This window comes from Stegostoma tigrinum, chromosome 1 (genome assembly GCF_030684315.1).
Source record: "Stegostoma tigrinum isolate sSteTig4 chromosome 1, sSteTig4.hap1, whole genome shotgun sequence".
In the NCBI taxonomy this organism is placed as follows: Eukaryota; Metazoa; Chordata; class Chondrichthyes; order Orectolobiformes; family Stegostomatidae; genus Stegostoma; species Stegostoma tigrinum.
The window spans coordinates 162,769,359-162,782,397 of record NC_081354.1 but is presented as its reverse complement, the minus strand read 5'-3'; the positions used below and the strand labels follow the sequence as shown (position 1 = coordinate 162,782,397).

General features: G+C 39.5%; 1 protein-coding gene across 3 annotated transcripts in view; it reads left to right on the top strand.

Moving 5' to 3' along the window:
- Nucleotides 1–13,039, top strand: part of nsd2 (nuclear receptor binding SET domain protein 2) — a 144,622-nt gene that overhangs the window by 84,628 nt on the left and 46,955 nt on the right. For all 3 annotated transcript variants that reach the window (XM_048529530.2, XM_048529511.2, XM_048529519.2), the window contains exons 10-13: nucleotides 3,153–3,277; nucleotides 5,929–6,066; nucleotides 7,643–7,766; nucleotides 11,325–11,525. In XM_048529530.2, coding sequence (XP_048385487.1) covers nucleotides 3,153–3,277; nucleotides 5,929–6,066; nucleotides 7,643–7,766; nucleotides 11,325–11,525 — 588 coding nt within the window. The remainder of the gene's footprint in view (nucleotides 1–3,152; nucleotides 3,278–5,928; nucleotides 6,067–7,642; nucleotides 7,767–11,324; nucleotides 11,526–13,039) is intronic.

Genomic DNA, 13,039 nt, shown 5'->3' with positions numbered 1-13,039 from the left:
TAGAGCTCATTGGGAGGGGGTAAATTAGTTTGGCAGGGGGATGGGAACCCGAGCTACAGATCAGAGGATGGGGAGCTGGTGCACAGGCAAATACAGCATGCAAAGAGTCTTTGAGGAAAAATAGACAGTTGATAGGGCAAAGTTGTAGTCAGTGTGACAGATTGAAGTATGTCTATTTTTATGTAAGTGGTGTCAGGAATAAGGGTGATGAGCTTAGAGCATGGATCAGTACTTTGAGCTATTATGTTGTGGCCATTACAGAGACTTGGATAACACGGGCAAGTATGGCAGTTGGATGTTGTGTGGGAGGTAAAAGTGATGAGGGACTGGTATTGTTAAACAGGGATGGTATCACAGCTGCTGAAAGGGAGGTTGTTAAGGAGGATTTGTCTACTGAGTCAGTACGGGTGGAAATCAAACAGGAAAGGAGCCATCACTTCATTGGGAGTTTTCTGTAGACCCTGCCATAGTAAGAGGAACAGATTGGGAGGCAGATCAACTTCGCTAATTTCGACTGCAACCTCCTTAGTGCAGACAGTTTGGATGGAGTAGATTTTGTCAGGTGTGTCCAGGAAGGATTCCTGAGTTGATATGTAGATAGACCAACTCGAGGGGAGGGCATGTTGGATTTAGTGCTTGGTAACGATCCTGGCCAGGTGTCAGATCTTTATGGGAGACCATTTCAGTGATAGTGATCACAACTTCCTGACTTTTACTATAACCATGGAGAGGGATAGGAGCAGGTGGTATGGGAAAATATTTAATTGGGGGAGGGGGAATTACAATGCTATTACGCAAGAACTGCAGAACATAAATTGGGAACAGATGTTCTCAGGGAAATGCATGTCAGAAATGTGGAGGTTGCTCAGGGAGCACTGGCTAGGTCTGTTCCACTGAGGCAAGGAAGGGGTGGTAAGGTGAAGGAACCTTTGGATGACAAGACATGTGGAACATCCAGTCAAGAGGAAGAAGGAAGCCTACTTAAGTTTGAGGATGCAAGGATTGGACAAGGCTCCAGAGCGTTACAAGGTAGCCAGGAAGGAACTGAAGAATGGACTGAGGAGAGCTAGAAAGGGGTCTGGCAAGTAGGATCATGGAAAACCCTAAGGCGTTCTATACTTACGTGAGGAACATGAGGATTGCCAGGGGCCAATCAGGGGTAGTGGATGAAACTTATGCATTGAGTCAGAAGTTGGGGAGGTCCTTAATGAATAGGTTTCTTTGGTATTCACCAGTGAGAGAGACCTTGTAGTTTGTGAGGACAGCGTGAAACAGGCTGATGTGTTCGAACAGGACGATTTTAGGAAGGAGGCTGTGCTAGAAATTTTGAAAAACACGAGGATACATAAGCCCCCTGGGCCAGATAGGCTATACCCAAGGTTACGATGGGAAGTGAGAGAAGGGATTGCTGCCCCTTTGGCGATGATCTTTGCGACCTCTTGTCCATTGGAGTACTTCCAGATGATTGGAGGGTGGAAAATATCATTCCCTGTTCAAGAAAGGGAATAAGGATAATCCTAGGAATTATAGACCAGTCAGTCTGTCTTGTGTGATAACAAGGTGTAGAGATGGATGAACACAGCAGGCCAAGCAGCATCAGAGGAGCAGGAAAGCTGACGTTTCAGGTCTAGACCCTTCTTCAGAAATGGGGGAGGGGAAGGGGATTCTGAAATAAATAGGGAGAGAAGGGGAGGTGGATAAAAGACCGGATAAAGGAAAAGAAAGATGGAGAGGAGACTGACAAGTGCAAGAGGGCTGCAGTGGGAGAGAGACCCACTGAGGTTTTTCCAGAGGGAGGAGGGCAACTTCTTCAAGGTAGGCATCCTCAGAAGAGGCTTCACCATGGGGTTATATTTGGTGGGTAAGTTATTCGTGAGGATTCCGAGAGTATTTATGATTATTTGGAAAAGCACAGTTTGATTAGAAATAGTCAGCATGGCTTTGTGAGGGGCAGGTCATGCCTCACAAGCCTTATTGAATTCTTTGAGGATGCGACAAAACACATTAATGAAGGTAGAGCAGTGGATGTGGATTTTAGCAAGGCATTTGATAAGGTTCCTCATGGTAGGCTCACTCAGAAAGTAGGCATAGGACCTAGGGAAATTTAGCTGTCTGAATACAGAATTGACTGTCCAATAGAAGACAGAGGGTGGTAGTAGATGGAAAATATTCAACCTGGAGCTCGGTGACCAGTGGTTTTGTGCAGGGATCTGTTCTGGGACACCTCTTTTTGTGATCTTTATAAGTGACTTGGATGAGGAAATGGAAGGATGGGTTAGTATGTTAGTCAATGACACAAAGGTTGGTGGACTTGTGGGAAGTGTCAAGGGCTGTTGTAGGTTGCAACGGGACATTGACAGGATGCAGAGCTGGGCAAAGAAGTAGCAGATGGGATTCAACCCACAGAAGTGTGATGTGATTCATCTTAAAGTTCGAATCTGAATTAGGAATACAGGGTTAATGGCAGGATTCTTGGCAGTGTGGAGGAACAAAGGGATCTTGGGGTCCACGTCCAGAGATCCCTCAAAGTTGCTACCCAAGTTGATAGGCTTCTAAAGAAGGTGTATGGTGTGTTGGCTGTCATTGGCAAGGGAATTGAATTTAAGAGCCACGAGGTTATGTTGCAGCTCTATAAAACCCCGGTTAGACCACACTTGTAATATTGTTTTCCGTTCTGGTCACCTCATTTATAGGAAGGATGTGGAAGCTTTAGAGAGGGTGTAGAGGAGATTTGCCAGGGTGCTACCTGAAATGGAGGGCAGGCCTTATGAGGAAAAGTAGGGCTTTTTTTCTCATTGGTGCAAAAAAGGATGAGAGGTGTAGATAGAGTGGATAACCAGAGACTTTTCCCCAGGGCTGAAATGACTATTATGAGGGGACACAATTTAAAGGTGATTGGAGGAAGGTTTGGGGAGATGTCAAAGGTAGGTTCTTTTCACAAAGAATGGTGGGTGTGTGGAATGCACTGCTGGCTGTGGTAGTGGACTCGGATACATAAGAGACATTTAAGCGACTCTTGGATAGGCATGTGGATGATAGTCAGCACATCATGGGCCAAAAGGCCTGTACCGTGCTGTACTGTTCTATGTTCTACGTAAAACATTTCTACAATAAACCATTGTATCAAATGTTATTTTCATGCACTTTTTCAGATATAAGCAAACTTTCTGATGCATGTAAACCACTGAAAAAGCGAAACAGAGCATCAACAGCAGAAAATCTGATACCAGCTGTCAGCAAGAATCCATCTCCTTTAACTGTATTTACAGAAAATGAGGTAATTTTGAAAGGAAAACAGTGACTGAACTGATTTCGGTCATGCGTCTCCATAACAAAAGAGAAAAGTGACTGAGCGAACAAGCATTCGAAACTGTGGAAATGGGACTGTACAGTATTTACCGGCAGACAGACATTTTGAAGGCTGCACTCAATTACTAATAAGTATCAGTTTGCTCTGATATGGTACTAGCCTAATAGATTGCTGCTGTACAGTTCCACACAGCATATTACTAATGAGGCAGATCATTAAAGGCTTTAGCAGTTCTCCCGTCAACTGTCTCTTGCTCCTGAAACTCTTTTTGTTGTCATCTGTTCTATTTCCTGTGTGTTTACTGCATTCACAACTTTGTTGGCATTTATAGGCCCAGACAGGATTAGCTGTTTGGCAGAAATTTCGGGCTTCTGGAAGGGAATCAATACCTGCATTGGGGGATGAGTAAAAGGAAGATATTTGGAGAAAGTGTGATGAACGTTCAGATTATTCTGAAGCTACAGCTTTTTTAAAAACAAACTGCAAGAACCACATTTTGAGTGAAAGGGGGCAGGAGATGCATCTGTAGATGTCAAGATGCGAGATGATATTGAGGAAGAATGAAAGCTCAAGGAAAGGAACTCATAAAAATACAAATGGAATAAGCACTTGATTCAGTTTGTAGGAGAGTGCAATGCTAAACCTTTTAATCTGTGCAAAACCTTAGTTTGCCCCAGTTGAAATTTTGTAGTATTCTGGCTACCTGCTGTGTTAACAGTGTGTGAACTTTGTGTAGCATCAAGGAGATGGTACAAGGCTGAAGAGAGGTTTTCAAAACTGAGACTTGCATCAGTAGAGTTGATAGATTAAGGGATGATTTGATCGAAATCTTTAGGATTATGAAGTGCTACTGGAGGTTGCAACAAGGGTATTAATAAAAATGATTGCAAGAAAAATTAATAGTTAGTTTAGGGAAAACAATTTAATGAAGAAGGTTAACATCTGGAATTATCAAATTGACATTTTTTTGAAGGAATAGATGGTTGTATGAAAAGAGGTATTATGATCATGGGGAGTAACTAAATTGACTTAATTGAAACATATAAAATAATCAGAGGGTTGGATAGGGAGAGCCTTTTTCCTGGGATGATGACGGCGAGCACGAGGAGGCATAGCTTCAAATTGAGGGGTGAAAGATATAGGACAGATGTCAGAGGTAGTTTCTTTACTCAGAGAGTAGTAAGGGAATGGAACGCTTTGCCTGCAACAGTAGTAGATTCGCCAACCTTAGGTACGTTTAAGTCGTCATCGGATAAGCATATGGACGTACATCGAATAGTGTAGGTTAGATGGGCTTGAGATCGGTATGACAGGTCGGCACAACATTAAGGGCCGAAGGCTTGCACTGTGCTGTAATGTTCTATGTTCTAAAATAAATGAAGGGTGATTTTGTTTTTTGTTTTCTGTATTGTTCAGCAAATATAGGCTTTGCTGACGAGACATACATTCGTTCCCTTTGGTGATGGTGAACTGGTACAAGTATGATTTGCTAATTTTTCTGTTGTAACAGATTATCAGACCTGTCTGCTTTTGGGTGTTTTTATCATGACTGCTTTTTGCATAACATCCCAATTTAGAAAAAAATTATTCCAAACTTAGAGTGCAGAAAATGGGAATTGTAGTAAATGATTCCACACATTATCCAGGTTTTATTTTATTTTGTTGACAGATATTACCACTGAGTTGCCGACTTGAAACCATTTTACTTCTTTTAAATTGCTTGTTTAATCCGTATTCAAATTAACTTATTTGAAAGTACATTATGATGGCAAAGCTCTGCTTTAAAGTGTCTGTTTAGCTTTGATGGGTTTATTGCTTTAAGTATTAATCAATGTATTGTTGTGATATGTCAGTGCAAAATATTCTAGCTAAATCGCATTGATTTCTTCTGTCACTATTTCAGTCGTGAAGGGATGTTTGCAAGAAAATGGAATTTGATTTTGTAAGATTCCGAATTCATGTGGGACCCATAAGACCATTCCATTTCACATGTGCACTTGAGCCTTTAACAAACTTGGTTGCTTTGTTTCATTAATACTTCAGTCATTTTAGCTTACATGGATATTTCATTTGCTATCTAATCAACAGAAGCCGCTTTAGAAAGCTTACTGACTTGCCTTAAATTGAGTTCCATGCACAAGTTATGATAAGGTGTTTCACATACATTGTACCTGACTAGACATTCAAATGGTTAGCTTGGTAGGAGACCATTGATAACTTTTCAAAAACCCGATGTTGTGAAAAAGCTACTGTTGTACACATTTCTGTTGAGGAAAGTATCTTCAATCACTTGCTTCAAGCTCAATCTTTTTGAGGACTGCATGTATTCTTTGTAAGCAGTATTTTATGTTGTCAGCACCTATTTTCTCTTGTGCTGCCTGTTAATCTGCTGAATTAAATAATTTTTAATCTTTTATGCTTGTATACTGAAACTTTGGAAATGCATTGCAATTGCATAAATTCTCCAATATTAACATGACCTCAGCTGGTCATTTGATACTGTTCTTGTAGATTTGTAATAAATGGTAATTTTGGTAGGTGAATGTCACTTTAGGTTGCTACATCATTATGGCTAATTATACTAAAATATAATTTTGTGTTTTGCCCCTTGTGTTCAGACATCATTTGATGGACAGCTGGAGTCAGCAGATGAAAGTGCAGATGAAACTCCAACAGAGGCTTCATCTGTTTCATCCAAAAAATCCCAAGGAGAGCGAGGCGGCAATGGTACAGCTAAGAAAGAAGGAGTTTGTCAGGTGAGACGAACTTCAAGTATGCATACAGTACAAAGAAATAGAGCTGTTCGGTCACGTGATCAATTTATTTCATGAGCAAGAAAGAAAATATAAAATCATGAGTACTGCAGATGTGACTGCATTCCATCTGTCTTTCTGACTTGTGATAAAAACTATTGATCGCTGGATATTTTTCTTATGTGCTTGACTTACGAATAAAGAAACTGGCTCCCTATTTGTGTGCGTTTTAATTTTTTTTATATTTAGATAGTGATATGGGTACCTTCACTCGTGATGATCTAATATCTGAAGAGTTTGAAGATACTTCACAGTGTGGTTCTTGCAGAATTAAAGTACACTTTCTGTATGTTCGTCTACAGTGTGTGGCATATCGGTTTCTACATTTAATGTGGATTGAACACAACACTACTTGTATATAGCTTAAAAGCGCATTTCCTCCCACATTAAATTACAAATGAAGAATGTTAACCAAGTCATTTCAATCATGGAGCAGAAACAATCTAAACTTCTGGATTTCTTTGTTAAGCAGCATCTCACACAAGTAATTGCTGTTATATTGGCTGGTTTATGCACATTGCACTGAATGATATCACAAGGAAACAATGTTGAGTGATTGTTACATATTTACCAAATGCCATTTGCACTTTATGATAAGGATGTTCTGTTTGTTTGGGATAACTGTGCCTGTGTCAAGGATTTTAATATGCCTCCTTTTTCTGGAGTCAGTCTTTGACAAGAAACATCTATAGTGTGTGAAGGAAAATTAAATATAATGTGAAGTGGCTTACTTCCCTTCAGCATACTGAAGTAATGTACCACTTTCTAAATTAATCTCCACATATCAGAATTAGTCTTTTGCATAATCATGTAGTCAAGTTTGAGCTCATTAGCTTTGGGTGTATGCACTTGTTAAGCTTGTGTGACATGTGTTTAAATTTGTGGGACATTATTTGTAAAAACAACGATGTGAATTCACCTCAAACGATCAACACTTATTAACATCAATAAGTAAGTTTCTTAGCTGTTTGAACAATGAGAGGGCAATGGATTCCTTGTTGGTCTCCTTGCTTATCCTCTTCTGCCTTGTCTTCTCTTGTTGAAAAGAACTGAAGATTGCCACGTGGGGTTACTATATTTGGGCACGGGAAGGGGGCGGTTGTGTGTTTCTGGCTGAGTCCCTTAAAGGGACAGGCGTCCCTAGTGATTTTCCTGTTGGTATGCTGAACCTCTCCCAAGGTATGTGGAGGACTTCAAATCTTCATTTGAAGAATGAGGAATACAGCACCTAAAGGTGAGCAATCTGTCTTTCTTCTTGGTCTATACAATTTTTTTTAAAATCCTTAAGTGATTCTGCCACTGAGATGCAGTCTAGAGAAAGTGATCTTTTCATTTCTCAGTGACGTTCGTGTATTTTCTGTATCAACATTTGAATAATTTAGGAGCAGTATACAATACACATTTCAGTCAGAACTAAACTTTTGCAAAATTTGAGGCTTTGTATTTCAAAATAAACATTTTCGATCATTTGGTAACCTTTTTTTCACAGGCTGATGCATGACTTTTCTTTTGTTTATAGATGTGCGAGAACTCCGGTGAACTGCTCCTTTGTGAAGGACAGTGTTGTGGGACGTTCCACTTGGCTTGTCTTGGGCTGTCTAAGTTCCCTCAAGGCAAATTTATGTGCAGAGAATGCACATCAGGTAATGTATTTTCATTTATCCTGTTGAAGCCGGTCCCTTTTTAAAATGAATTGTGAGGTTGACAGCACTATTGTCTTTGGATTTTAAACTTAAATCTGTGCACTTCAATTCAAATTACTTCTAAAATGTGCCTCAAAATCCAAACAATCACAACTAGCTTTATTTAAAAATAAAATGAGTAAAATGGTTGACTAAGTCTTGACATCCATGGGAATGTTATTCAGTTTGATTGTGTTCTTATACACTTGCTAAAATAGAACTGTTAGCAGTTTAATAAAATTAATACCGCCGATGCTGGAAATCTGAAACAAATGTGTAGAATGCTGGAGAAATTCTGACTCTAGCCGCATATATGGGGAGAGAAGTAGCGTTAATATTGCAATTCCAAAATGACTGTTAAGATCTGAAGTTCAGTTCTGAATAAGAATCTTCTTGATTTTTTGAGACATTAATTCTATTCCTCCTTGCGCAGATGCTACCAAACCTGCTGAATTTCTCCTGCTTTTCATCTTTTTTGTTAGAATTAGTAGTTTATTCTGCTTATGGTTCAAGTAGTAGTTTTCAGTTTTGTAAATACACTTGGCTTGAATCTTCTACATGCATTATTATTCAAAATGCTTCATGCTGCATAATTGCCACCTCATTTCATTTCTTCAATAATACACACTTCGCAGCCAAGCTTACTTTGCCAAAATGATTTTTATTTCAACACAGACAACTGTTCGTTTAAAAAGGATATAGTTCAATAATCATTGCGAACAAAGTAGAGCAACAAGATGATGTAAGCTTTGGAGTGTTGAAGAGCTGGATTTTGCCATAAAGTGACTTTTTTTTTAAAAAAATTCAGCATTATCTTCATCGTAGATTATTTGTTTTTCTTAAATTTAACAGCAGTCTTTTCTTTTACCTTCTCACCTATCACATGAAGCATAAGAGCTTGAGTTTCTATTATTATAAGGATTTACAGCACAGAAACAGACCCTTGGGTCCAACTCATCCATGTCGATCAGATAGCCTAAATTAATCTAATCCCATTTGCTGTTATTTGGCCCATATCCCTCGAAACCCTTCCTATTCATACACCCATCTAGATGTCTTTTAAATGTTACAATGTGTCTGTCTGCATCACTTCCTCTGGCAGCTTGTTCCATAAGCAAACCACCTTCCATGTGAAAAAAAGTAACCCTGAGATCCTTTCGTTTTTAAATCTTTCCTCATGTAACCACTAATCCCCTAACTAATTCAGAATCTACCTACCTCTATCCTAAATACACTTAATAACTAGGTCTCTGTGTCAATGAGTTACACCGATTTAATCACCCTCTACCTGAAGAAATTCCTCTTTTTTTTCTTCACTTTGAGACTGCACTCAGGCCCTAACCTGTCTTGCTAATGGAAACACCATCTTCATGTCCAGTCCATCCAGGCCTCTCAGTATTCTGTAACTTTCAATCAGTTTTGAGAAGATTTGTATCTCAGGTTGAGGTTCTGGATGTGAGTTTGCTCGCTGAGCTGGAAGGTCAGTTTTCAGACGTTTCGTCACCATTCTAGGTAACATCATCAGTGAGCCTCCGACGAAGCGCTGGTGTTATGTCCCGCTTTCTATTTATCTGGTTAGGTTTCCTTGGGTTGGTGATGTCATTTCCTGTTCTTTTTCTCAGGGGATGGTAGATTGATTTGGAGCCAATGTGTTTGTTGATGGAGTTCCGGTTGGAATGCCATGCTTCTAGGAATGCTCGTGCATGTCTCTGTTTGGCTTGTCCAAGGATGGATGTGTTGTCCCAATCAAAGTGGTGTCCTTCCTTACCTGTATGTAAGGATACGAGTGATAGTGGGTCATGTCGTTTTGTGGCTAGTTGATGTTCATGTATCCTGGTGGCTAGCTTCCTGCCAGTTTGTCCAATGTAGTGTTTGTCACAGTTTTTGCAAGGTATTTTGTAGATGACGTTTGTTTTATTTGTTGTCTGTATAGGGTCTTTTAAGTTCATTAGCTGCTGTTTTAGTGTGTTGGTGGGTTTGTGGGCTACCCTGATGCCAAGGGTCCGAGTAGTCTGGCAGTCATTTCGGAAATGTCTTTGGCATTCCAACCGGAACTCCATCAACAAACACATTGATTTGGAGCCAATCTACCATCCCCTGAGAAAAAGAACAGGAAATGACATCACCAACCCAAGGAAACCTAACCAGATAAATAGAAAGCAGGACATAACACCAGCGCTTCGTCGGAGGCTCACTGATGATGTTACCTAGAATCGTGACGAAACGTCTGAAAACTGACCTTCCAGCTCAGCGAGCAAATTCACATCCACTTTCAATCAGATTCCAATCCCCGCGCACCCCCCTCCTCTCCCCCATGAATCCTTCAGAGTCCTCAGCTGCTGCATATTCCAAGTGTCGTCTGACCAGTTTATTATACAACCCCAGCAGTACATCCCTGTTCTTGTATTTGTGATCTCTTGAAATGCGAACATTGCATTTGCCGTCCTATCTGCCAGCTGAACATGTGTGTTAACTTTAAGAGAATCCTGAAGTTGGACTTCCACGACCCTTTGTGCTTCAGCTTTATTGCTTATTCCCAATTACAGTGGAGAAGCTGGTTGGCCCTTTGCATGTAGGGACACTTGCTGGTGTCCAAATGTATGTTAGGATTTTGATGAAGGAACAGCAATATTATTTCCAAGTGAAAATTGTATCATGTGTGTCTTACACGAAAACACACAGATGGTGTTCTATCACCCTTGCCCTTCTAGGTGGTAGAAGTTTTTTTTAATTCACTTGTAGGAATGTAGCTGTCCAGCATTTATTGCCAGTTTCTAATTGCCCTTGAAAGGTGGTGATGAGCTGTGACTTTGAACTGCTGCATTCTGGATCATTTAGGTTGACCCACAATGTCGTTAGGGAAGGGGGGAATTCCAGAATTTTGTCCCAGCACCAGTGGCCATATATTTCCAAATTAGGATGGTGATTAGTGATGGTGTTCCCACGTATCTGCTGCCCTTGTCCTTCTAGATGGTTTTTGTGGGTTTGCTGAATTGCATCGATAGGTGCAGCTCCAACATGACTAAAGAAGTTTGAAACAATTAAGGTCAAAGCAGCCAATTTGTGTTTGAACCATTCACTCCCTCTGCCTCTAGTGCCATAGTAACAGAGTGTATCATCTACAAGACTCAGTTCTTTCTATAGCAAGTCCCAAACTTGCAATCTCTATAACCTAGGACAAATATAGCAGAGTCATAGGACCAACACCTACAACTATCCTGACGTGGAACTACAGTCGTTCTTTCACTGAAATACAGTCAAAATTCTGGAATTCAAACACCATGGATCTATATACAGCAATTGGCTGCAGCAGGTCAAGACTGCGTGTACTAAGATGACCAAAGACAGTCATATAATATGAAAGCGGCAATAGACTATGATTTAATGTATGATTTAATATTTTTAAAGGAGTGTTAGATTTTTAAATTTATTATTATCACATCCATATTGTATTATTGAACTTGAAAAAATGATTGAATTTTGATTATTAGTTTTTTTTTATTTCTTTATTTTGTGCAGGCGTTCACTCATGTTTTGTGTGTAAGAAGAAGGGGCCTGATGTTAAACGTTGTAATGTTCCTCTGTGTGGCAAATTCTACCATGAGGAGTGTGTGAGAAAGTACCCACCAACTGTATTTGAAAACAAGAGATTTCGATGCCCACTGCATGCTTGTATCAGCTGCCATGCCACAAACCCCTCTAACCCCAGGATAACAAAAGGTGCAAACTCAGTAGGATAGGTGTAAATGCATTTAAGTAGTTTTGTGCATATGTTGTTTAAAATTTAAATAGGCTTTAGATGTCATGTTGGAGTTGTGCTTTAAAACTGATATGTAATTGTCTATATGGGAGTCTGAGTCAGGTAAGTTCTTCAGTGTACTTTCAAAACTTGCTTTTTAATCAATATTAACAGTTTTATCGTTCTTTGTTTTTGAAATGTACGAAAACTTTCATCAGTTCATTGATTGATTCTTAAATTTAAAGGGTATGAAAGCTACAGGATGGTGGGTTTCCAAAAGTAAAATTAATTGTAAGAGTGCATCAGGATCGTAACTATCATTGTAGGTAAATTGTTTGAAATTAAGAACTAAAGAGTAAGTATTAAGTTCACTGATACATATTGAAAGGATAAAGAATTCCCTTTGATTTAAGACACAGTATCCCATTGTTGACAACTTGGCATTGGACTGGATATACCAAAAGAGAACTGACATTACCCTGATTAAGTATCTACGCTAGAGGAGAAGCTGTAGAAACTAAATATATTCAGTTAACCTTATTGAGTAATCAAGTTCTTGAGGGTTATAAAGAGATCATTAAGCTGCAGTATAGTGGCATTTGCCAGCATAGCAAAATGATACAGTCTTGATCTCAGAATGTGAACAGATGGGTTGTATTTAAATTGCCGTTCTCTAGAAGGTGATGCACAGGAGGAAATTCACTGGATACCTTGCAGGTGAAATGATGAGGATTAAGTTTGTATGTTATCTGAAATGTTGCGACCATCTGAGTATAATATAATGGTCTTCTCATATTCTAAGTTATGTTCTTAGAAATGAATGCATTCATATGTTCTCACATATACAAATATATGCAAAATATATACACAGTTAATTAGGTTATTTTAATGAGGCTTGTTCATGTATGAAGAAGTGTGGCAAGTTAAGAGTTTATGGCCAGAATTGGGGCCAGAATGTTCTGTCACAAATAGTAAACTAGAAAGTGAGGGAACTCCCACTGACTAATATTTTTATTTCTTACCTAGTTAATGTCATGATGCTGACAAGTATTTAAAAAATTAATTGGCTAAGGGACAGAGAAATGAGGTGAAACATTGGAGAGATTTTGTGCAGATGGAGTGCCTGGATTCAAGATCAGTTGGTGTTTCTGTGGTGCACAGAGTGGAGTGTCACTAGACTTCAAGTGAGTATTGGAATCTGACTGCTCAGGGATGCAGGCAAGATCAGCACATGCAGGAAGAAATTGAATGGGTACTTGACAGATAAAGTGATGAGGAAGACTGAAATTGAAAATAGGATACTTATTTCAAATGTTGCAACCTTCTGGGTATGTCATGGCAGTCATTTTTCATCCTGTATGTTTATGAGCTGAAAACAACTATACGTTATTTAAACACTCACCCAGAGTCCAAGTGACATAAATCACTCAGCATTTGTGCATGCACACAGGAGGAAAAAATACAGGCCAAAGAAAATTAAGTGTATCCTTGGCTA